The following is a 26,709-nucleotide window of genomic DNA, read 5'->3' as shown; positions in this document are numbered from 1 at the left end:
AGTGCCACTCCAAATATTTAGTAGTAAAACTATGCAGTGCTGATCAAATACAAATCAAGATTTAGTTACTGCGTTTCTCTCCTAAAATGTTTTCAGATACATCTTTTAGCTTCCTGTTTAACTGTAATATCAGACAGACTGTTACATCATCCATCAGTGGGAGCACTTATGTGGTGCAGTGCATTCTGGTCATTTAACTAGGTTTTCTAGCTCTTGGGCAGGAAAAGTGAATGACACAGTCCTTTTTTTTCTCTGGTCATGTAGCACCATTTTCAAAAGTTTTTGTGTCTTTCTACTGCAGAGACAGCCTATATTTATGAGAGGACCATCTTTACAGTAGTGAAAAACTTCTGTAAGACAGAGTTCATGTGCTGCAAGTAATATTGATGATCTTGTTTGTTATTTCTTATTCCGTAATAACATACCCAAAGCAGCATCAGAGGAAATGCATAGCATTGAAACTATTTCTGCTATGATGAGTCTGATGTTGGTGGTGCTTGAAGCTGATGAATGACTGATGTTGATTTGGGAGATACTGAATATGAAATTACATCCCAGTCAGTCCCTAGTATTTATATGCTTGTTCTCTTTAAATCGTTTTCATAAATCTCTGAACGGAGATCTCAACGGACAACAGACATAATCCTTTCTGGCTGTTGTGCCTTGCTCAAGACAAACAGGAAATGAAATGCGTCAATCTCGCTGTCCAGCTATCCAGAAAAGGCGAAAGTCGTTACATTGTCTTGTTTCGTGTGGCATCATTCGATAAATGAGTCAGTCTCGCAGCGGGTGCTGAGGTCAGTCAGAGCCACAGCACAAACATCTCTCGTGTTTGCGCTATACAGTAGTCTTGTGACATGTTTAAAATGTATTCAGATTTGGGCTTGTAGTGTGCAGATACCTCATGCATAAACAAAATGCTTTCCTCTCAGGGATCGAACTGTTTACAGTAAACACGTACAGTGCATTACCTGTGCATCCATTTACTGCTAGATGTTTGTACTATAGTATGTATGTCCTAGTTTTGTGCTTTCTTTTTCATGGCATAAAAGGGGATTTCATTGATGCTTATTATATTCTGTGGTATTTAGAGCATTGTTGATTTTTTTTTTATGTCACCTTAATATATAGTTAGTGGTGTTGTTGCTATTCAATTTTTGCATCTTATGATATTGTGAATAATGTGTTTGTTTTGAAAAAGAAGGCTGTAGTTCAACGATGGGATTCTCTGTGGAGTGCTGAACCCAAAATCCAATGAACATGTTGTAAAAAATATGAAGAGGTAGCACATTTCCAAGTAAGAGAAGGACAATATAATCACATTTCACCTGTTTAATTGACTGACATCACAATAGAATTTCGACACAGAGCCTTCCTCAGTGTTTGAACTATACAGATTCAATTCAGCAATATACACATAGACAGAATCAACACACAGCCGGGGGCTGGACCTAATTATGTACGGACCAATCACATTTCTTTTCCCATGGATCTAGATACAGGGATCAATCGATCTAGTTAAATCTGATTTAGACCCCATTACACACGAAGCTCCACAAATCACTGTTTTGCCATCTGGTAACTATACTTGGTGTATATCCCTGTATCCAAGAAACTGGGTCTTTATCTTTACAATGTTCACTATCTTAGTTTGCATGTTAGCAAAACCATAATTAGCGCCAAACACAAGTAACATCTGAGGCTGAATGTCAAGAGTTTTGCAAGTCCTTAGTTTTAAACCAAAGAATTGCACAAATTGTTGACTAGAACATGGCACAAGATGAAAAGTCAAGAAATCAACAATATTTTAACTAATTCTCCGGGGACCATAAATGGTAATCATAAGTCTGTACGTTGTTTCAGAGAAAACCATGCAGTTGTTAGTTGTTTAAGTAAAGAACTAAAAAGTCAGCCTCATTGAGGATCACCAAAGTCAGCAGGATGCATTCTGAGGACCACACGTCTCTCTCCTTGGCAGGATAAAAAATTCTTCAAAAACATAATTAACACATCAGCCATGTCATCTAATTTTTGTGCAAATGCTGTGGAATAATGCAGCTGTCTTTCCTCAGACTAAAACCCAGCATTGTTGGGTTCATAGCATCCAATATCTGTTTTGTGAAGATGATTCTGACAAAGGAAGATACAACTCTGCTAGCTGTTAAATGAAATCCCTTGTATGCATGTCACCCTGCTCTCAGTGGTTGATGTGCTTGCTAGTGACTCATGTTCGTGTTCATAGTAAAGAGAACATCATCCCCGGTGTTTCTCAGTCAGTCTGGTTGCTTAGGGCATTACTTTTTCACAAAGAGGGAAAAATGGAAATGAACAATTTAATAACCATGTTAACAAATTCTGAAAATGGCTTATTGATAGTTTAATTGCACCTGGGTGCACCGAGTGAATTGCCTGGTGAATTTAGTGGATTATTCTGAAGGCCAAGAGGGATCATCTTCATCCCCTAGCATTCTCGTAAAGTAAATAAATGTTTGATGTGGAGAATTTGACCTTTGACAATCGATGAAAAAAAGATAAGCACTCTGATCTACACCAGGTTATCCTGTTAGACGACTGGAGATGATCCCCGTAGGATATGGGATAAATTATTTTTCGAATTAAAGGCAACGTTATATAAAAAAAATGCCTCTTGAAAAGAAATGTTCAGATTTCACTGTGCAACCTATTTAAAATAAAAAGAATGAAATGAACAAAAGGAGAAAACTGAACAAGATGTGTAAACATCATTGCAGAAATAACCTGCAACACTGATAGCAGACATTTATTTACTTCAGTCTATCTAACAGTAAGACACTATAACTGTAACACAGTGTACAATGATGGACGATATGATTAAAGAAATGAGGTGGATTCAACACTTGAGGCCACAGCACCCATTTTATATCCTTTTTTCTTTAGCTCACTTATGAAAGAGACACAAGACGGCACTCACTCTGCCAGCCAAATGATGACCCACATTTATTGATGTTTTTACCAAAAACACCTATAAGCCAAATGATTTTGCTTACCAAAAAACTTCCAGTGCGATTATCGATAACTACTATAGAAAAAACAAAAAGATTTAAGAGGAACCCAAATATGCTCCGTGATACAATCGCAAAACAATATTTAAAAGCTGAACCTATCACAAACAAGGCAATTTTATATCTAGCACAAAGCACAGGAGCATCCTGATTCCTGTCTTTGGTAAAGTTTAGACAACTGAACCATGATATTTCCTTAACCAGGTAATACTAGTGCCAACATAACACCAAAAAAGGTCTTATCACCATTAGTGGATCTTGACCCACAAAATTGAATATTTCGGCAGAAAACTAATGAAATACACTGTCAGTGTATGATAATGTGTAGTGTTTACATTTTTGGAAGTCAGTTAAAGGGACAATTAAACCCCAAATCAAAAAAACATATTTTTCCTGTCGCCTGTAGTGCTGTCTATCAATCTAGATTGTTTTGGTGCAAGCTGCAGAGTGTTGGAGATATATGCCGTAGAGATTGCTGCTTTCCCTTGAATATAATTTGATGGTATCCAGTTTGTGGTGCTCAAAGCAAAAATACATTTGGAAAAACTCAACAGCAATGTCTCTGCCGAACTACACCTGGCAGCTGTATTACCACAAAGAAGGAGTTGTGCATCTACTCATAGATGAGCAATCAAGCTTTAGACAGTGGGAGAAGTGTCCAGTAATGGCATCCTCCTTGGCTGAGCTGTAACATTAGCTGGTTTACTGGTGCTTGGTGGATGCATGTTTACTTCTGCGTGGTGGGAGTTTGGTGTTGTTCAGTAGCAAGAAAATAGTCCCGTCATGAAACTGCTCACAACAAGGTCTGTGGATAATCTGAAGTCATGATTTATGGAAAGAGACATTGCTGTTTACTCAATATGTATGTTTTTGGACTTTGAGCAGTAGATGGTTGAGCAATTCTTCATCATATAAATAGCAGACCTAATCCAGTCTGCATTACAGTTCCTTCCAAATGTACCTCTAGAAGAAAGGGCTGAGCATTGTCTATCACATCCTGCTAATGTTTTCATGCTGTTCCACTGATTGGCAGCTGTGAGTAGTAAGGCGTAGAAATACAAAAATTCGCTAACAAAGCCAGTCAAGAGGAAGGCTGCTGGAAACATGGAAACAATGCGCAGTGTAAAATCATTTCTATATCCACTTTCCAGATGTTTTATTAAGAGGGAAATGCACTCGATATGTTTGTTAGGCCTCAAGGATACACACAATAGTGAGACACGAAACGCAAATGCACCTGTAAGGTTTTTATTGACCCGTATCATGAAGGAGATGTTGGGAGGTTAGCCACAGCTGCCAAATGTGCATTTCTGTGTGGTGATTAAAGCAATTTTGAACAATGTGAAGGTCTGCATGTTTGCACCGTTAATCGGACGTGATTACTGAGTTGATGTTTTCCTTATGAGTACACATAATATAGCCTGTCATTTTCAATGTATTTATAAAAAAAGAAATAGTCAGTTTCCCCCAAAAATCTTGTAGCTTAATGAACTGGAAATTTTGTCGCACAAAGCTTCATTCATGCTGCATTACTCAGATGTCTGGTGGTTTGTCCGGTATGCACGTACTTGTTTGCTCTGCCACTGTATGATTTTCTCCCTGTTGGTCTGTGTGTAGACTTGCTCAGAAAGAGGTTCGCTCGTACGCTGAGCACTGTTTTAAAACATTTCACTGTAGTTGTTCAATAAATCGAAGGCTTTTCACAGCCATTGCCAAAAAGCTCCCCCATTGCCTGTATCACTTTCTAAATCAGTTAAATACTTGTCAAAAAAGATATAATGAGAGTAGTAGTAGGAGTACTTTCAACTCACACTGCGTTATCTATAATGTCATTTTAATGTGTTTAACACATACATATTTATTCAGATGTTATGGAATATTAAATCTCATGAGATTAAATGTAATTATAAATCTTTGTGTATCTTTATTAGAATTTAGGTTTTGATACATCCCATGTTGTATACAATTTTATTCAGTTTCAACAAGATTGTAGACAGCTGTGTCTTTCATGGTTGAAATTAAGAAATGAACTTAAACTTCTATATACTGTAGTTTTTACTGTTAAAAAGGTGAAATAATCATTCACATTTAGTGAGACTGAGAGTAGCTTTTGCTTTAACTTCTACCTTTTTGCAACACTATTTTCAGATACTGTACTATCTTAAAGGTGAAGTATACAGGATTTTCCTGAACGACTATCCATAGACTCAAAAGTAATCCCTCACAGCCATCACTTATGTGCTACTAGAAGTGTGTAGCGGCGTATTTATCTGCAGAGACTTTGCCCTCTGCCTGTATTTTCATATTTTTTTTCTTTTGCTATGTTCGGGACATTTCTGTGCACAGAGCGCAGGCGAGGCTGAGACTTAAATGGAAGGTAGCGACACGATCTCAGACCAGTAGCACACATCCAAGAGGAAGCTACAAAAACAGCGGTCACAACACAGAAAGAATGTTAAAAAGGCAAAACTCGTTCATTTCAAAGTACTAATGTTGACAGCTCAATTTAGCATAAACAGCTGTGGAGAAGACAAATCTGACTTTATTTTCGGTGCACTTTGTGTTGTTGTTGAAGCTTTTCCTATTTACAACAAATTTGTCAGCTATCTTGCCTCTCAGCCGTTTGAAATCAAGATCACATCCTTTATAAAAAGCAACATGTCATCCACTCATCATTTCGTTGTCAGTCCACATCAGTTAATTTAATTACAGAATGTGTCAGTTCTTAGTATCACCAATCATTCCTTGATTCTTGGGGCGATCTTAAGAGACCCAAACAGTGAAGTGGAGGCAATCTCCTCCCATCTTGGCTTTTTCACCCTCTCCATCAAGTGTTTGTTTGTGGGCGACAGGAGGTGAAAAGAGGGACTGGGTGTCAAGTGAGCAAGTGCTGCAATGAGGGACTCGGGCAGAGTCAAGGGCTTTTTATGTTCTGGCAGATCTGAGACTGGCTGACTCAACTGCAGGAGCCTGCCAACACCTTTTGATTTCTATTCTTTATTTTTGGCTTTTGAACGTCTTTATTTTCCGCCCCCTCTTGTTTTTTCCCCCGTCTGGTTTCAGTGTCTGACTTTCTTTAATCTTCTTACACCCTTCTTAGAACTATACTCCTCTTTTCCCTCATTCCCTAAATTTCACTTGTGTATACTTTTCCCACTGTCCGCTATTTCGGTCTCTTATTGTTCCTCTTTCTTTCCCCCATTTTTATGTCAGTCATGCGGGATGTTTCTTGTTGCCAGCTGCTCCGTGTCTCTCCCCTCTTAGTCCCAGAGTTACTGATGTCTTACCCACACAAAAGGCTCCTCTCCTGGGCTTGACGCCAGCCAGGTTAGCCCCTCTCTTTTGCCGGACCCCTGGAGGTTTCAGATTCACAACTGACAGAATCCCCTTTTTAGAGAAAGCCTCTGAGTTACCATGGCAACTGCAACTATGGGATCGGGCTCTTTACTCTGGGGTTAAATGGCTGCATAGGGTTACAGAGGAAAGAAAAAACTGTGTCCAAAATGTTGGGATACTTAAATTGCTTCTCTGCATGTGGACTATCTTCAGTTGAATACAGATACATTTTAAAGTTTCCTCTCCTCTCAAAAAAGTGTTTTTTTTAATTGTTGGATACTTGATCTTTGCTGTGCAGAATGATGTATGAGCAGAGTTTGATGCTGCGTTCAGAGGAGGTAGTGTGTGCCGTGTTATTTAGAAGTGACCATATGAGCACCAACCTGACAGTTGTATTCATGACCTTGTTAATCAAAATTTTTTGAGAGCTCAGAGGGTACGACTTCCCATGTTGTAAACACAAGTTCAATTGGTCCATTTGAATGTGGCATTACACTAGATAAACTCTGCTGACTGAGGAAACGTTCTCTGCATTAACCTTAAATCTGAGGTTAGGAGTGGATCTACAAAGTTTTGACGTCACAAATGCCATCAGTGGACTAGTGCACCTACACAAGTCTTATGTGAAAACTTGAAACCTCCAGCACATCCATACGTACACTGAGAGAAGAGCTTTTCATGAATGTAGGAGCCATCTTGCGTCTACTTTTTAAACTAGGTGCCTTTTAAAGGCAATTTTAGCAAAGGCATTTAGCATTTTGTGGAAAAAAAATATCTGACCTAATCAACATTAAATGATTTAAAACATGCCAGGAGGACAATGCACGATCTTAAAACGACTTCAGGCTACTTACTAAATGGCTCTTGATTGACTTCTGAAATCCTGCTGAATCCACAAGGCCCCATCATTACAAATAAAAAAAAAAAACAGCCCTCCTGCACGACGTGTCATTTTCTGATCTGACAAATGCATCAGTAGCATGACAACATTTGTCAGTGCCTTCCAAACTGGTGCAACGGACTTCTGGGTTTGGGTTATAATTGCTTCTTCGTTAAGATTAACGGACCTTTGTCGTCATGGTTAAAAAAGGCAAAAAAACAAAGCAAAGGAACACCAGTCTACAATGGCGATGTCCTACATTTTGTTGACCCACTCAACCATCTTGACCTCCTCCTCATACAGACCGTACAATGATGTCACCCGCTTCCTCCTTGGCTCCCAGTGTTAAATTACTACTAGAGGACTTAATCACTTGCATGTAAACATTTGTTGCTTTTGGGAATTTGCGAAATCACTTATGCTGTCTATTACAAATGTATGTTTTACTGTCATGCTTTGTGTGGTCCTACATAATTTTATTATGACTTCAAGTCAAATAAATAAAATGTTGTGCCAGATATTTTGAAGCTTTCATTTCAGAAACCAGTAAATGTGTAATTGATGATATCTTTGATTGATGGTTTGTTCAGAATAAGTCTGATAGAGTTTAAGTGAAGTGTTACACCAAGAGAAAAAAAACCATGACACTGTAATGCAGTGTTAAAATGTGCGTTTTCATCTTTAAAGCTATTAAATGGACGTTTGAAACTATGTGTTTGTGACTGAAATATGATTATCCCAACAGAGTTTTGGAAATTACATTTCACAGTCTGGGGTAGTATAATTTCTCTCCTATGGTGATGGAGGTATGTGTGATAGAGGAGCATAGAAAAAGAAGGAATAAGGAGAAGGATAGCAACACCAAACTGAGGCAGGAGGTAGCGGTTGGAAGGGGGACAGTGGGGTTGCTGTGTGTGAAGTTTGAGAGATAAAGTGAAAAAAGGAGAGGGAAAGATGTGTATGTTAAGTGAACGATGTAAACAGAAGGAATTGTAGAAGAAAGAGACAGAAAAGAAAGAGAGAGAGGGAGATCTGCATTGTGGCCCAAAGCTGAATGCTGCCTTTATGAGCAATAGTTAAAAGGACACTGAGGCGTGAGTCCCTGTAACCATAGCAACTTCCCAGGAGCCCTGTGACGGACGGATAATGGAGTGAGAGAGGAGTTCCTTTTCTCTTCTTCACCCCTCCCTCCTTCCCTCCCTCTCACTTGTTCTCACTTCCACTCGTCTCTTGGGCAGTTTGTTGGATCCTCACATCTTACGGGATTTTCCTTGACTCGGCTGGCCGTTTTCTTTTTTAGTCTTTTATGTGCGCTCTGAAGTTTGAATCCCAGCCTGGCGAAGGCTGCTCCAGACAACTGTTGCCATAATTGCTTGTTGTTATCTTTCTGAGTCACTTTTATGGACTCTCAGAACTATTTGAGGACTTTATTTTTGTGCATCCAGAGGGCTGTTTTGCATTGGCACAGAGAGAAATGTGCTCCAAAGGCACTGTCTCAGCCCGTGATTCCTTTGTCTACATTTCAGAAGCTGTGCTGTCAAATCATGGTGCTGCCCCCGAGACCAATCGCCCTGAGAATATGCAATGCTTAACAGTAAGTACAATCAGTCCTATTTTTACTATCTGTGTGTGTGTGTGTGTGTGTGTGTGTGTTCATGTAAAGTTTAAACATCTAGGCATTTTGTCTCTCTTTGCATGCGAGCAACAGAAATAATTTGGAAGTTTATTGCAGTGTGTGCACATACAGTAAATGTCTGTTAACTCTATCGGTGGATTGTCTGTTGAAAGTTTTGATGAGTATTACTCTATACAGGTGCATTATTTCTTTAAGTATTGGAAGTTTGCATGTGCCCTCTATTAATGTGTTTTCATTTGCGTGTACAATGAATGGATCAGCCTATGGAACAGTTGACCCGTGACATTGCTCCATGTCCAACAAACTCATCATGCATAAACATGCCTTCAGTAAGATGTGGATTGCATGGATTCCATGTTACACATTTCTCAGCAACCATAGCAACTAATTGAATCATGCGTTTGAGCTCTGAGCAGTGAATGGAGCAAGATGTCATTTCTAGAAAGACGATATTTGTCAAAAAAAGCTCACTTGCATGCAAGTCACATTTGGAAGAATGATGGTTGGGATGTGTAGATGTATTTAAAGACTGCTTATCTGCTCACTGACTTTACAAATCCTTCCTATGTCCGTCTTCTCTTATCCTTCACATGGTTAAACTCATGGTTAAAAGCTTATGGTTAAACTCTTTTGTCTTAATATTTTAATTTTTACATCTTTTTAATGTCCATTGTCTTCATTTCTAAATTGTTGACTGTATGGGAGCTCTAAATTCATTAAAAATTAATTGCAGAGACCACTCAACCTGCTAACAGAGACACAGGAGCATGACTGATGGTACTTTTATCCATTTTACAGTTGGGACAAGGAAACAGTGATTAATGAAGTCAGTATTTGCCTGACAACAGCAGCAATAATGACAACAGCTGGAACAGAAACATATTTGTATGTTAAGAACTAATTTGTCAACTATATTAAAGTATGGTTTGGGATCCATGATGGACCCAGAAATTACTTTAATAATTTTAATTACTTTAATTACTTTAATAACTTTTTTTTTGTTCCCAGTTTTCCCAGTTTTTCTGCTATCTGGAGTGCTCAGTCTCCCATGCACTGTAGTCCCTGTCATTGCATCCCCCACTGTTTGCTTTGGGAGTGGTGAAGACCTCCTTGACACGTTATTGCCGGCAGCTTCTTTGCACCAGCCAGTGTTGAGCCTCACTGGGAGAGTGTATCATTTAAGAGGTTTATGCAATCTACTCAGTTTGATTGGGATTTCTTTTTCATTAATCCAATCAAAAGTAATTATTTTTACATCCATACTGCAGTTTGCAATGCATGTGACATAAAGAGGATAGATAGTTAGTTAATAAGCTGTAGCTATTTCAACTGATTTTTGTTCCTTAGCTTTTAAGCTGTAATTAACAGAGCATGATGCTAAAAATCACATCACTATCCCTCTGCCAACTCAAAATGGACATAGTCACACACAACATTACCCATTGGTTTGTGGCCTGACCAATCTTTGGTCTTGATTTTTGCCAGTTCTGTAGTATTTTCTATAACAGTCACCTGCAGAGTAGATATCTGGTGCTTTTTCAGGCGTCTTAGTATGTACAGATAATTTCTGAAATGGTGTGCAGTAAGATTAAGTTCCTCTAAAAATGCTGTTTCAAAAGCAAAAAGGTATTAGTGTGGATATAGCCATAGACTGTCGTGACGCCTTGCAGCCTATCACTCAAAGCAGCCATGCCTTTAATTGTGCATAACTGTAAGCCTAAATAAAATGTAAACAAGTGAGGTATACAAAAATTCACCGTCTGTAAAGTTGTCATAACAAGGGAGATAAGCAATAAGACCAAAACCGTTAATTGTGCCAGGCTGTAAACATATTTTTTTCTCCTATAAAGTTGGGCATTTTAACATGGGGGCCTATGGGGATTGACTGGCTTTTGGAGGAACTGCAGTTTTTGGCGCTTCACGGTTGGCTTCATTTTTTTAGCCCCAGAGAGCCTGTCTCCCCAGCCTCTCTGATACATGGCTAAAGCCTTTATTCTCTCTAAAAAATAAAATAATGTGAACGATACATTTAAAATGAACTGTGCGTTGTTATGCTGCAATTATCAAACTTAAAATAAACTAAATCATTTTTCCTCTTCTTAAATAATTAAAAATAATCATGTCTAAATTGCTGTTACACTGTGGAGTTGAGTTCTGTGTGCTAGTTGTACTTTGGTCACTGGATTGAAGTTAAGATTTCCTTTGATTACTGTTTGCAGAGCTGAAAAAAAATCTACATTTAAAACTTACCATGCACCAAGTGCCAAGTGGCACTACCACAATGTTGTTGTCATACAGAAAAACAAACATGAAGATATTCCCATTTTACTGCTGGCAGAGTAGTGCCGTCTTTATTCACTTGACCCATCTTCACAGGTCACACCAGAGATAGGATTGCCACGTTGGCTAAAACTGCTGCATCTTTTTGCATGCTTTTGTTCACACTACAGCTGTGGGCAAAGATTTATTCCTCCACGGTTTACTAATCCAACTGGATCCTGAGTTGGCAAATTTCCAGAGTGACTTTCATGGGAAATTGACTCTGGCTCCTGTTCCCACACGATGCCAACATGGATAATACTTTAGCAAATTCGCTTTTGCAGGTTATGATGTGACAGTGGCTATATTTAGATAGGAGCAGGCCTTATTGAGAATCAGAGAGGAAAAGAAAAGTCAGCTGGCTCATATAAGACATGGTGTATCTTCTCCTCGTGAACGTCTGTAATGCATCACTTGACTGTAACACCACTTACTTGTTATAAATGATACTTTAGAGGAGGTGCTGCAGTGTATGGAGCAGGCTACATGTAAAAAGAAGACTGTACACAAGCACTTGAAAAGAAGAGTATTACATAGCTTTCACTGCAACATACTCTTGGCTGATTTCTCTACAGCATATTGTCAGAAGACAGCACAGCACTTCAGCATAAGCAGTGGCCTAATAAAACATACTGACAGACCATGAGCACAGAGAAAGTGGAAACCACAACCACACAAGGCCTGACCTGAGAAATGCCCCAGACTGCTTTAAATACACTCACCACAAACAAGAAAGAATTTGCACTCACGCTCGGAGGAATGTGAGACTTTTTTCTGCATTAAACCAAGACCATGATCTTTACCTAGCTTTAGCCAAGTGCTGTTTGTGGCTAAACATAATGATAAAAAGTTAAGCAATGCTATAGTTGCTACAAGAGGATATTGTATTGCAAGAATGAAGATTTGTCTGAAAAACAAATGCAAATTTATAGTGAAATTATTTCTGTGACGTGTTTATTTTCAACATTCTGTGACTTTCCACCTACGTCAATGAACAACATTTTTCTTATTATGTTAGTATATACCATATTAAAAACATAATTAGATCTGCATTATGTTTTCTTCCAAAATGCCATTGTTATTTCAAACCAGTTATAATCAGTGGAGGTTCTGTCAATGTTACTAAAAAAAGAACTGTTTCTCAAAACAGAATTAGAAATAACTTTATACCTAAGAATTGCCCAATCAATTAATTACATATTCATATAATTGATTTAAAAAAAAAATAAAACATTGTCACCAAACTGGACATGGTCGGTGAAAAAATAAAAAAATGCTTGTGATGCATTGTCAGGCTTTCAAGGAGTATTTCATTCAATAATAATCATCACGACACCTGGAGTGAGCGACAGTATGACCAATTCAACAGGTCTGTATGTCCAGTAGGTGATTTATTAATGTCTAATTTCTCTCATGATTTAGTGTTATGTGAAATATTTTATTTTCCTGCACCTCAGATTTGAGAGGATATATTTGCTCAAAAGGTGCTCTTTGCTTTGTCCCATACTCGCGCTTAACATTCCCGCTTTTAATAATCGCCACATTCTCACAGCAAATAATGCATACTGGTTTTCAACTGCGTTTGGACAAATGAAAGTGAAAGAGCTCATCCATTCTTAATTGAAAGCTCTGTTTTTACTGTCTACTTTTTCGGCTTGGAGCACCTCATGTGAAATGACTTTTCTCTGACTTAATTTTCCGACTGTTGCCGTGACACACCAAATTGACACCTGAGATAAAAGCCCCCAGCTTTGTTGCCCTCCCGTCGCAGTGTCTCTGTCAAAAAGTTGCACAGGAACACGCCGAACCGACAGCCAACAAGCATGCATGTTCTGCGCCTGCAGACAGATGTCACCTGTAATAGTCATTCAAAACGAGAAAACGAAATACTGCCTTGATGCTAGTTTGCCAGTTAGCACATTAGCACGACCTCCCTCCCTCTTAACTTTAGCCCTTTCTGTACATTTTTCACTTTGTCCGAGTCAGCATGCTGAATCTGTGTGTATCTTACTCACATGATTTAACCCATGCAACTGGTCTGTGAGTGAGTCTCATGGTCCATTAAACCAGTGCTACAAATGCTGTGCTACTGAAAATAGAAACGCTTTGTCAAAATTTAATAAGTTTGAATAATTTATTAGTTATAGGTCTGCGTCCAGATAGGATGTGGCGCCTGCTTCCAGATACGGGGGGTAGGGGGCATTGGCAGGTTAACAAGGGGAACCCATTTTGGTCATTTTGCCAACAAGGGGATGTTGTCCCCCCTTGCCCCTTCTAAAATCATCTACTGAGTTCATCACTGAAACATATCCGTGTTGCTTTAGAAACACTCCAGGATCTGAACTCTGTGGAAAGCGGTGGTCATATGGAGTTTCTGTAACTAATAGGCTTGGCTGGACAGGATCACACAGAGGAGCTCAATTTACTTTCACCTTTTACACACTCTTCTTTTTTCTACACATAATGCAGGTCGTACACACACAGAAACTCAAGTTAGGCATTAATTATCCCATATAGACATGCTAAAGCGTTTAATGCTGTGCCTTTTTTAATTGCTTTGTGCAGCTGATACATTACACTCAGCACAGTTTATCACAAGAACAGTGTTTAGTTTCTGTAGAATTTCAACATCTTTGTCAGAATAACAATTCTGCATCCAGTATGTCAAGAGTCAGAGCAGCTTTTGAAGTTGTGTGGAAGGTGAAGAGGGCAGTAATGATGTGGCGCAGCATTGAGATGGAAAAAGTTTTACATCCGTATATGTGAATGCTTTCCTCTCTCCTTCCTCCCCCCTCCCGCCCCTCTCGTTCTTGTTCTCTCTCTTCCTCTTTATCTGCGGGTGAATCAGAGTAACAGATGATTGTGCGGTTTGTGTGGGACAGTCTCGGGGGAGAGTTAAGGGAGGGGGTGAAAGCGCATTCACAGACTAAATTAGGGGAGAATGGAAAACCTTTTAGACTTTCTCTTCTTTTCTGTACTGGTTTTCTGTTGCTGTGTCCTTCCAGACCGCTGCGTATTTCCTCCTTTACTGTTGTGGCCTCCTCCTTCTCTCTTTTCCTCCTCTGTCCACCCATGGCCATCACCCTCACTAAACAAAGAGATCTGTGGTATCATTAACTGCCCACTCTTTACCTACTCAAACATTTTTCACGACGGCCTTACACATGAATCATTTCAGGGGTTTACACGAAACTCATTGAAGGTTTGCTACGTTTCAGATGTTGTTTAAGATATTACTCGCTATCCACAAAGAAATGACCCTCAGAAAACCACAAGGCTATTTCAAGAACATTTTCCTGTCCACTGACTTCACTTATACAACCTTCCCCAGTATTTTCACTCAGCATTATTGTTCTTACATATTTAGATAATTGCGATGTGTTTGGTAGAAATTATGCTTTGAAGAATGTCACACCAATCAAGTTGTTTCTTTTGACTCACTGTGAGCTGAATGTCTTTTCAGTTTATCCAAAAATATCCAGTGCTACTGCGGTTTGCTTTTTAAGTAATGTAGGCAGGAAATGTTGGCATTTGGGATAAATACCAGTCATAGTGAAATGAGCAAAATTGTGTGATTTGTAATGACACACCCTGGCTTTTAATCAGTGTGATATTTAGAGAAACTTTCACTTTCTCTTTAATAAAAATCAAGTGCAGCACCTTTTTAATAATATTAAATGACCTCTTTTGTAGAAAATCCTTATTTATAGTCATTTACAGTATACAGTAGGTTTGCCTTAGCAAAGTTAAAGTAAACCAGATGACACTGAGGCACTCTGAGGCTAAAAAATGAAGCCAATGTGAATGTGCCAAAAACTGCAGTTCATCAACTGGACACTTGAGGCTAGCTCCATATCAGAGCAAATCTAAATAGACCACCATGTTAAAATGCCCAACTTTAGAGCAGAAATAAACATGTTTACAGGTTGGTATAAAACATGGTTCTTTATAGCCAACTTCAACATTCACGATGACTTTGCGGGGGTGAATTTTATTTTATTTTTTTTAAAATAACTTGTCTAGATTTTACTAAGGTACAAAGTTACACATATTTAACTGTAGGGCTGCTTGAGTGACAGACTGTCTGCGAGGTGTCCCTGCAGTCTGTGAGTCAGATTCATCTTTGCTCCTCCACAGAAGAGTGATTGTCCAAATATGGTCACTTCATGCTCCAAATAATCAAGATGGCGATGGCCGAAATACCAAACTCGACGCTTCAAAACAATAGTCGACAAACAAAACCAATGGGTGACGTCATGTTTGCTATGTCTATTTTTTATACAGTCTATATAGTAAACACTGATTGGTTGGCTTGTAAAAAGCATCATGAAATATTTGATATTTGATATTTGATTTATCTTGAAAACTGTGAGTATGAGAAAATGACAGTCATCTCACTTTACATTGATCGTCTGAACCAGAGATTAAAGACTGACAGCACAACAAGTATTCGCAGTTGCCATGTCAGCATTTACCAGTTATGTTTACTGGCAAAAACCTTATTTGCTCATGTCATTGGCAATGAGTGGAGAGTTCATGAATATTAACAATAGTTGAGCCCCAGACGTGTCCCCCTGCATCACTTTGCTTGTCAGAAAGCATTAGCTCCGAAATTATCTCTGTGAAAATGGGTCTGACACTTCTGTCTGATGGCAAAGATGGGGAGGAAGGGTGAGGTGAGCTGAAAAGAGGACAGAGAGGTTAGATTTTCTGGCAAACATCGCAGAGTAAATGAAGAATGGTTCATTTTATTGTCAGAATGTATTCCTTTGTGAGTATTTCAGGCCCTGGCTGCTCCTAACGCTCATCTGCTCTCTGCTGGATGCAGGGTGTAGGAGTGCTTGTCCTTGCCGAAGCTGCTCTGCACGGTCTTCTAATTTGAAGAGGTTACAACATAAAAGTACAGTGTTTATCACATTGTACTGAGCGCTGAGGCTCAGATGGGAGAGTGAGTCACCTATTAGGGCTGCCCCCTCCTAGCCACATTTTGTGTCCTTCAGCAAGACCCTCAACCCCAAATTGCTCCAGATGAGCAGGCCAGCACCCTGATTACAGGTTGGCTACTGCTGATGTGTGTTTGCATTGGTGAATTAGAGGCTTTATAAAATATCTTTCTTCTTTTCAGTTTGAAAATCACTGGTGACACATCTCTCACAATGTGGCTCTGTCGGTCCAGACTGAAATATCTCAACAAATGGGAGAGAAGAGAAAGATAGCTCATAGAAGCTATAGCTCCTATGAGCTCTAGATTTGATTTATTTGCCTATTCTGATTCTCATTTTGATTTTGATGATCGAAATTAAAAGCACTTTTCGTTCAGTGTTAGATTTAGAATCAAAATGGAAACTTTTCCTTTATATATGTTATAAATTCAACTTCTGTATGATTTTATGTCTTAGATTCTCATTTTGTTTTTTTACCTGCGTGATTTTCTTTGATACATATTTAATAAGCATTTTTAGAGGGACCCTGAGATACAAGATTATCATTGCAAACGATGGTTTCTCTGTATTTGTTGTGCATATGACATTTAGAACTTGAGACTTGAAACAATTATTGGATGGCTTTCCATGAATATGACTCTGACGAGCACTGTCATGAGTGTGAAATTTGCTGTCATCATTTTGGTGATCTCCTGACTCTTCATCTAGGGCCCTCGTAAGACCATAAGATCAAATACCTGCAAAATTACTGTACATTTCCACCAGCCTTAGCTGTGCTTAATGCTGAGTGCTACTTAGCAAATTTTAGCATACTTAAATGTTAAACTAAAATGATGACCATTGTAAATATATCTGCTAATGTTTGGCAGATAGTAGCATTGTATTTGTGAGCATGTTAGCATGCTAACACTTGCATTCAAAGCATTGCTGTGCCTCAGTGATCCTCACAGGGCCACTCTGTAGATTCTTAGATTTTGATAATGTTTCAGTGTTTCATTGATTTCACTCATAGATTAAGTGCTGACCTTGATTTGATTTTGTGGAAGTCTAGCATAAGTGCTCTAAGGTTGAAGCCACAGGACTGCTCTGCTCTCTGTTTGTAGTCATCTCACTCTCTAATATGATGCACAGTGTCACCTTCAAAATGTTGTAACTGTAGTTATAATTCCATATGCTGGGCCTTCACAGTTTTGATTTTAAAAACGACTTCAGCTGTGACCCTGAACTTGGCCTTATTGACCCGTCATGCATGTTCACTGGCTTGGAAGACACCTCCTCCTTTCATAGTTGTTTATTCAGGTCAGAAAGAGAGAGAGACAGACAGAGGGAGATCCCACACTACTAAACACCAGATTGGCCTCGTCTGGCTCCTAGACAAGCTTTTCAGACTCTTCTTTCACTCCTCTCCCTAAGACATGCTTTCTTCTCTCCCTTTCTTCTCTCCCTCTAATCCGTCCTTCTGCCTATTTAGAGGTGAACAGCGCAGCATGAAAGAGAGAGAAAGTGTTTTTTGTGCGCTTGACGGGTAACCCTCGCCCTTTTGAAAAGGCAAACAGGGAAAAGCTGCCATTACTACTGGCATGAAGGGATCTTAAGACAACGGCCCTTTCTGCCACTTTATTAGCATTGTAGAGACTAGTGCAGCGTCGCTCCTCTTTCACCCTTCTCTTTCTCTGTCACTTCTCTGTTCATGTTTCATTCCATGAGCCAGACATCCAAACGCTAAAAAGGTAAAGAGGCAAGCTGGGAATTAATGAGGTTGCTAGGGGTTAGACTGGCCACTGTTATGGCTGTAATTTAACAGGCTTTCTCTTTTTTGCACCGCTGCCGAGTTGTCTGTTGTTATTTTTTGCAGATTGACACCTCTTTCTCAGGCATACGGATATTGAAAACAAAAATAACAGTAATGTTTGGATAACTGGAAAAGGAGGGGAGATTGTCAGAGGTCGCAGACCTGTGAATTTCCGTACCTTGCTGTTGGGGGTGAGGGGGGAGGAGCTGAAAGGAAAAGCAGAGGAAATATGGAAGTTGAAAACATAACAAACAAGCATGTCTGGGTAGAGATTGGGGAGTGTGGGAGTGAAGGTGGAAAGATTCTGATGAGGTGTGATTGAGGTGTGCGTGTGTGTGAGAGAGAGAGAGAATTAGAGAGCGAGAGACTTAAATATGGTCCCAAACAAAGCTGCCGTCATTCTGTTTTGTTGGGAAATGTGGTAATTAAAAGTTGTTTGACCTAAAAGTCGTAAACAATCTGAAACATTTCCGTTCACAGTCCAACTATGGCCTAAAGTTGAACTGTTATAAGTTTGCAGACTAACCTATAAAAATGCTGCATTTTCTCCCCGTCTCACCCGTGCCACCTACATTCGTCACCACAGTGTATATTTGCAAAAGACCGAGAGCTGTAGCACCTCTCACGGCTTCATAGTGTGGACTCAGGAAGCAAACTGGCCTTATCGGGGGCAGACACACAAAGCCGTCCTGGCTGTGGGGTGGCGAGGTATGCGTAAGTGCATGAGCATGTGTGTGTATGTGTATGTGAGTGGAAGGGGGGGTGGCGGTGGGAGGCACTTCCTCCTATTCTTCTGCTGCTAAAGAGTTCCCATGAGCGCCCCTGCCAGGAGCTACAGTGTGGCCTGAGCAGGCCAAGCCAGCGCCAGTCTCGCCTACATGTCGCCGCCACACACTCTCACACAGCTGATCTCAGGGGCTACTGCAACCGCTGCTGTTTACACCACAGAGCGAGAAACTGGACGGTGTGTTTTGGAATAGGACCGATGCAAGAAGAGAAGAGAGCGAAGGGAAGTTGAAGGAAAGAGGAGGGGAAGATTGAACTAGAGTTTTAAAAGAGCAAAGAGGAAGGCGTGAAGTTGTGGAAGAAATGACAGGTACAGACTCATAAAAATGTGGATTGATGACTCGAGTCGTTACGAAGGAGCCTTGGATGGATAACAGTGCAGCTGGAGGCCAGTGGCAGAGTAACGCCAATTTTGCAGAAAGGACTATTACAGAGAAAATTGAATCTGTACTCATTTGGGGTAAGAGGCCAGCTTGGCTAAAAAAAAGTCTCCAAGGACATATTTTTGTTACACTAGAAAGGTGAGACACAATATTATTATCTAGAGCCACAGCTCAACTGTCACCTAGAAACTGGACATTTTGAACACTGCATAACTACAGCCACTCTTTGGGCAGCTGTCACTGTCGAGATGATTCATAACACACTCAAGTCCACCCAGCCATCAGAGCACAGCCCCAGGAGCACACACTCGGCTGCACAGAGGAGGCTCTGGAGATACTCGGGCTGCAGAGGGGCCGGACAGGTGGAAAGTCACCGTCGCAGTGTGTGCGTGCTGGCTGCAGACTTGAACACTGGAGAAAGAGGAGGAGGAGGAGGCGGGGGTGTGATGCACACTATCCACGGACTGTGCCACCTGTGCATTGGATGTAGGCTGCCTCAGGTGTGTCTGTGTTACACAGAGTGAGCGGGGGGGGGGGGGGGTGAGATTGTAAGTAAGAGACTGGGAGAAAGAAAGAAGTCTGAGAGATACAATCAGTGCTTTTATAATTAATTTGCCAAAGTTAAATTAAATTCCATAGTTCATAAAGCTGTAACAATAGCTGTCGAACTGTCTAATACAAAAGCAGTTTGCAAAAAACTGATGTGGTAATATCATAGTTTGCACACTATCAAATCCTGCAGTTACCGAAGAGAAGAAAATTCACTTTCAACTGCACGTCCAAAACATCCGGAGAGGAAAAACTGACTGTAAGGGATGGGAGTTTCTTGAGAGGGGAGAACAAGCTCTCTATCTGCTACATTATTTATTGTTCACATAGTTAGAGGAGGACAGCAGGACTGGAGGAGAGATACGTTTGCCATGATATGAACTTTTGCCTCTCTCCTTATATATATATATAAACCACTTCGTGCACATCTGAATTAGAACAAACTGGAAATTAAATGAAAATATGAAATTTTGACCCAAATTTTGAAATTAAAACAATGAAGACGAGGCGTACGTTATGAAAATACAGCATGACACCGAAGTTGTGTGTGTGTGTGGGGGAGGGGAGGGTGGGGGGGGGGGGGTGGGGGGTGGGGGGTGGTACGCTGTCCTCGTCTTTGAACATACTCGGCCATTGTCTAACAAAATATGTATATCGTGTGTGTGATTGGTGTGTTACCTCTGCTGCTCTGTTGGAAAGCAGACATGTACTGTAATCATCGGATCATCAGACTGGCAGAATTTCTGCTCCCAGTTTCATGCACTCATGTCTGAAAGGATGGACGCGCAATGAAGCGTGAATGTAAAAAGGGAAAAACTGTCTCACATGCATGAGCACGTATTGCACAGGCTACAGGGTTTTACTTCCTTTGGGCACATCTAAATTCATGTTAATTGTACATTTTGGTCTCGTCAGTTCTTCTACTGCTGCTTTGATTAAATTATTAATTCATCAATACGGCCCTACTCATACAAATTCAATATTTAATGCATGCAGGGAATTTTTCCCAATTTATCATCATTTATTTTCAGTAATACATCTTGTGATTGATGCAAAAACTCAAGAACATTCGTACTGACTTCTTGTAGCATTCCCAGCCTGGCCTCGTCTTTTCTCTTCCAGCTTGAAAATAATCCCACTGCTTTCATTTCAAAGTGGAAAAGGGGGCATGGGACTGCCTCTTAGAGGCAGACCAGAGAGGAGTCCAAGTGGTTGGATGCAACTATGCTTACAAATTTAATTAACGTTGTCAAGGCTCTGTAATTTTGGATGAATCAGACCAAATTAGGCAATTCTGAGAGTTCGCCCAAAAAGGACACAATGTCTGAAACAGCTTTTGATAAAAAGACACAGACACAGATAGATTGACAGATAGACAGATGAATGAGGCGTGATAGATCGATGTCTCTGTCACTTCTGTTATTATTGAGTCACAATCTTTGCTTTTCAGTATTTTCTCTCACATTAATTTTCAAGCCCATCTTTCAAACTGTTCTACTGTTTGGTGTTTGTCTTCCCTAATTCCAGTGAAATGTTTTTTTCATACCATCTGTGCTTCTATTTGCCTTTGTCATCTGCTTTGTCTCAAGTCCCACTGCCCTCTTATACCACTATTTAATCCATCTTTTATCTGCTCTATCCCACTTAATCATCTTTTCATCTCTATTCACCTACAGCCAGTTTTTCAGTTTATGTGTATCTTGTTCTTTCCTTTGTCAGTTTTTCAGTTTTGTCACACAGCCAGGCTCGTAGATGATTAAATTACATCTGTCTGTCTTTATTTAAAATATACACTGAGTGCAGAGCAACAGCCTCATCATATATATATATATTCAAAGAGGCCACATGCATACATGTATACAATAACAGACAGCAATCCTCATTTCTTTTATACAACAGGTGACAAAGTGTGCAGTCTTTCTCTGTAGCATGGCACTTATTTTTTCAGCCGTGTCAGTTTAGAGACTGAAAGAGGGAAATATTTGAGGGACTGCAGGGTCGACAAATATGGTAAAGGAATTGTGGCCCCAAACAGTGACACAGGGCACATAAAATCATTGGACTATAAGAAACTGCAATCGTACCCGACATTTTAGGGTCATCCAAAGCTTCAGGCCCCTGAATAATCACTGTGTTTCTGCAAGTCGCTGCATCTTCGGTAGACTGTAATTTAGCCGCATGTAGGGTACATGTTTTTCTCTGCTAGAAAAAGAGAGAAATGAAAGAGCAATCTGAGGGTTGCTGGGGGGGTTGTGTGTTTTGGGCCCCTGGTTGTCAGTAGATGGGATGGAAAGTGAGATGTTTTGGATGGAACTTTGTTGACTTTGGCTCAGACTATCGAGCATAGGTACCGAATGTTTGATGACGCAGGGTCAAAGAGAAAGAGACACAATGGGAAAGTGCCATCAGTGTTGTCTGTGTACTGTCTCACTGTGTGCGTGGATCTGGTGTATTTGCAATTGTATTTTTAAATATCTATCTATCTATCTATCTATCTATCTATCTGTCTGTCTGTCTGTCTGTCTGTCTGTCTGTCTGTCTGTCTGTCTACCTATCTCTCTCCATATCTATCTATATATATGTATCACATAACATTACTGTATTTTAACTCTTTTCCTGATGCTTCCAAATTATCCAGAAATATGGTTTTGAAGTATTTACAACATTTAGGCATAGACATTTTCCTTGATAGAGGCTTTATGATCCTTACTATCCCGCTTGGAGCTGTTTACTTATATTACTGGATTAAAAAAATAGTCTAACAATGAAATATAAAGTCTTAGGAAAGTATTTTTTTCTAAAGTCTTTTTTCAGCAACTTCATAACAAATCACATTTTACTTTGTTTCATTGTATACTGTTACTTGTTGTATGCTTTTTTCGGCTTTGTAAAACAAATTATAGTCTCAGTGGGACGAACAGGAAAATATGTTTAAATAGTTTACATTTCTACCTATTGGTTAGTATTAGGTGTACGGAATATAAGGAAAAAAAATAACAAAAAGACACAAATTTGCATAAATACAAAAAACCTACAGTCCTTTTACCCAGGGGGTTTTAAAACAAGTTTTTAGTCCACAATGAGTACAAAGAAATTAGTCATTCATTCTGTAAAAATGCAGCACAGTTTGAGACAGCAGAGAAATGCGATGTCAATGACATGTCGAATTGAAAGACGATGTAGATGAATGAAAAGTAGTCAAATGCAGTAAAAAGCAGTTGTGAGAACATTGTAGTGACTTTTCTTTGCAGAGCTATTCTTTTCATACACACACGCGTACAGCTTTTCTATGGCTTTCCATACCATTGGAAAGTGTGCACATTTTTGTGTAAGAGAGACTTTGTGTTCGTTTTCTCAGCGTTTATTTGTGGCTTTTTTGTGTACCAATTGTACACTATTACAGTGTATAAGTCTGAATAAATAGGCAATGTGCTTTCAGTAGATTCGCCAACTGCTGGACAAAGAATGTCTTTCCTCCATCTCTTGGAGTTGTTTTTCCCACTAACGCAGCTAATTGGGTTCACCGGGAAACTGCTGTCAAGACAGTTTTAATAGGAAGTAGAAGCAGAATACAAATCTACTTAATCGCCCTGTAGGAAGGAAGTTGATTATTTTGCCAGCATGCTACTTTTGTTTCCTCAGGTAGTCAGGGCGAGAGAGAGAGAGAGAGAGAGAGAGAGAGAGAGAGAGAGAGAGAGCGAGAGAGAGAGAGAGAGAGAGAGAGAGAGAGAGAGAGAGAGAGAGAGAGAGAGAGAGGGGTCCTATCTTCCCATCACTAAGTGACTATGTGTTTGTGTGTGTTCTACAGGTGACCATCCTTCGAGGAAAGGATGGATATGGCTTCACCATCTGCTCGGATTCCCCTGTGAGGGTGCAGGCTGTTGATCCAGGCAAGTTTTGCATGAACATGTCTGTGCGAATGAAACTCAACTTTCCAGGGAGAGGTTGATGTTTAAATTTTGAGGTCTTTGCACAAGCTTTGGTCCTAAAATTCTCAAAGGTGGATGCATCTTTATTTAATTTTACTCAACTTTTTCTTATTGCAACTACTAAAATCATACATTTATAAATTGAAAAGTAGTCATACAAAAGTAATAACGCATCTGATTTTAATACTGTCTGGTTATAAGGGATGCTTTTCATTTTTACTCTGAGGACTGCCATCAGTAGATGTCTAGGTTTAATAATATTTATGACATGACCTCAGTTTGAGTCTGCACACTGTTATACGACATGAAGTATATGGTGTCAAAGCAGGTGGCTGAACTGCCTCTTAAGTCAGAACTTATTGATTTTTTTTCCTGCATCCCACTTAAAGGGCACTGGACGATGTAAACAATATGGTAATGGCTTGTGCTTTTGTAAAGGTTGCTTTCATCTTACATCAGTTGACCCGAGTTTCACCTGTCACCTGTGGCCAAATCATGTTTTTTCATCTCAGTGGTTGTAGCTCTGAGAATTACCATTAGCATCGGCTCAGTCAGCAGGGTGTTGAACTTAATAGGGAGCCTGTCTGTCAAATGGACAACTTGGAGTCAAGCCCCCATGTTGGCAGACGTCCACCCTGCTGCTATGTCTTTGAACAAAATGCTGAATCTCAAGCCCATCACATTGTCTCTGTCCCTGTGGAGAGATGAAAAGGAATGCCAACTGAATCTCACCTCACACCTTAATATATTATATTTTATGTATTACATTTTATTTTTGTTATCTGAATGTTTATCAGACATTCTGCACCTCCAACAATGAAAGAGGAAGCTTAATACATAAAGGAGCTATCAAACTGGTAAGCATGCATGGCACCTGACATTGTGTAATGATTTGAACTTTTTCTGTCTCTTCGCTTTGGCAGGAGGTCCAGCGGATCAGGCAGGTCTGCAGCAGTTGGACACTCTCCTGCAGCTAAATGGTCAGCCAGTGGAGCAGTGGAAATGTGTGGACTTAGCCCATGCTATCAGGTAATGAGTCGAACACACCAGAGGATTACTGGCTGGTTTGCACCAAAATTCAGGAATTATTTCCACAGGCTTATTCAGGACTCAGGACCAGTGATTTGTAATGATTATCTGATGGTCTGAAGGATTTAGGAGTTAATTAATGATTGACCTACGGAACTGAACTGACTGTCTGCATATAAGCATCATTCATTTCAAAGGCTGACATTGCCTGTAGCCAATAAGTATTGAGTTTACAGTGAGATGAGGCGGGCTTTGCTTTACATTCCATTCATTTAGCTGATGCTTGTAGTCAAAAGGGCCTACAATGAATCACTGTATAATCTGACGTGACGTCAGCGATTTATCAGGAGTCAATGTAATCACAATATAATCTTAGTTATATTGTGAAATGTTTGATACCCATTTATTTCCTTATTGAGTTTTCCCATATATACTCTTATGGCTGTTTTTATAGATTTACATACATTTCTATCCATACTTTTGTTAGATATTTATATCATAGACATGTAAATACAATAATTGCTGCTAATATTTTATAAAATTTTGAATTCTACTTGATCTACAGAAGTCATTTACAGATACATGTACGGTAAGCATTTCAAAAGAACTAACATTCTACCTGAACAAGAACCCTTTTTTGAGGAAAGCGTTATTTAAGGGTTTTTTTCAGACTTAGGGTTCCATGAAACACCCATTGCAAACCTGCTATTTTTGGTTCCAGCTGAGAACCAACTTTTTGTGTTCTGAACCTATTCATTTTTGGTTGAAATGATTCAAAATTAGGTGAGGGAACTGGAACAGAGCCAGTTCAGGGTGGAACCTTTCACAGACGGTTCTAGGTATAACTCTGGTTCTAGGTATGTTGGATCTTAGGTAAAACCCTCTGAAAGGGTTCCAAGTCTACCGTTTATAAAAAGAGTTCTCCTATGGAGACAAGCCAAAAAACCCTATATGGTTCTCGTTATTACCTGTATTTCTAAGAGTGTACAGTATTTCGACAGTTTTTCAGTTTTACAAAATATATAGTTATAATTTACAGTCTTTAAGATTTTGTGGCTCATTATCGTTCTTTCTAATTTCAGAACCAGCGCCAATGAAATCACACTGGTGGTGTGGCGCACAGGCCCTTCAGCTAAGCCTAGTTTTGAGGGCCTCATCCATCGGCCCTCCTACAAGCCGTCCACTTCAAACTATGATGCCCCCTCACCCCCTACTCGCAGGCGTGCACCAGATGTTGGAACCAGCAAAACCCCCCCAGCTGTGCCGCCTCTCCCAGCCCACCACCGTGCCACCGCCACCCGCAGGCTGCTGGTCAATGGCACAGAGGCTGGAAATAGCAGCGGCGTAGGCCTTGGGACCCTGGCGTGGGGGGCCCAGGGAGGGTCGGCCGAGGAGCTGGATGGAAAACCGCGACACCTCCACCCCCCTCACACTGCCACACTAAAGGGTACCAGAGTGAAGGCATCCAACGGAGACAACTACATCATACTGGCCCCCATCAACCCTGGAAGCCAGGTACCTCAGACTGGTGGTGGACTGCATCTTCATCATCTTCTTCGTCCTCCCCATCCTCACCACGGTCATATGGTGGCTCATCCTAGATATGTTTCCTTACCTTTCATCCCTGGTGCTGATAGATAGAAGGACAGTATATACAGTATGTCTGGGCCATTTCAGTTACTGCCGTCTCACTGATTTGTGCTTTAAAGGGTAACTTGTGTATTTTTCAATCCTATTTTCCCATGTTTTTCTTTCTAAATAATGAAGACAGTTTTTATGCCTCTGTGCTGGTGATAGCCATGGCAAGAGGCATTATGTTTTCAGGTTGTCCGTTTTCCGTATGCATGTCTGTATGTCCATCCATATGTCCATCTGTATGTCCGTCCCATTCTGGTGAACGCCATATCTCGAACGCCTTGAGGTAATTCCTTCAAATATGGCACAAATGTCCACTTCGACTCCAGATGAACTGATAAGATTTTGGTGGTCAGAGGTCAGAGGTCACTTTGACCTTGTGTCCATCTCATTCTAGTAAACATCAGGTCTCAAGAACACCCACCAGACTTCAGTTAAATAAACAGTCATT

At 40.1% G+C, this 26,709-nt stretch overlaps 1 protein-coding gene across 1 annotated transcript in view; it reads left to right on the top strand.

Annotated features, from left to right (window-relative positions):
* rgs3a (regulator of G protein signaling 3a) overlaps nucleotides 1–26,709 on the top strand; it is a 146,837-nt gene that overhangs the window by 15,187 nt on the left and 104,941 nt on the right. The window contains exons 3-6 of the mRNA XM_042509299.1: nucleotides 8,784–8,851; nucleotides 23,474–23,555; nucleotides 24,518–24,623; nucleotides 25,706–26,138. Coding sequence (XP_042365233.1) covers nucleotides 8,784–8,851; nucleotides 23,474–23,555; nucleotides 24,518–24,623; nucleotides 25,706–26,138 — 689 coding nt within the window. The remainder of the gene's footprint in view (nucleotides 1–8,783; nucleotides 8,852–23,473; nucleotides 23,556–24,517; nucleotides 24,624–25,705; nucleotides 26,139–26,709) is intronic.

The sequence above is a fragment of the Plectropomus leopardus genome, chromosome 20 (assembly GCF_008729295.1).
Source record: "Plectropomus leopardus isolate mb chromosome 20, YSFRI_Pleo_2.0, whole genome shotgun sequence".
Lineage (NCBI taxonomy): Eukaryota > Metazoa > Chordata > Actinopteri > Perciformes > Serranidae > Plectropomus > Plectropomus leopardus.
Note: the sequence above shows the minus strand (reverse complement) of the source record. Positions and strands in the feature narration are given on the sequence as shown.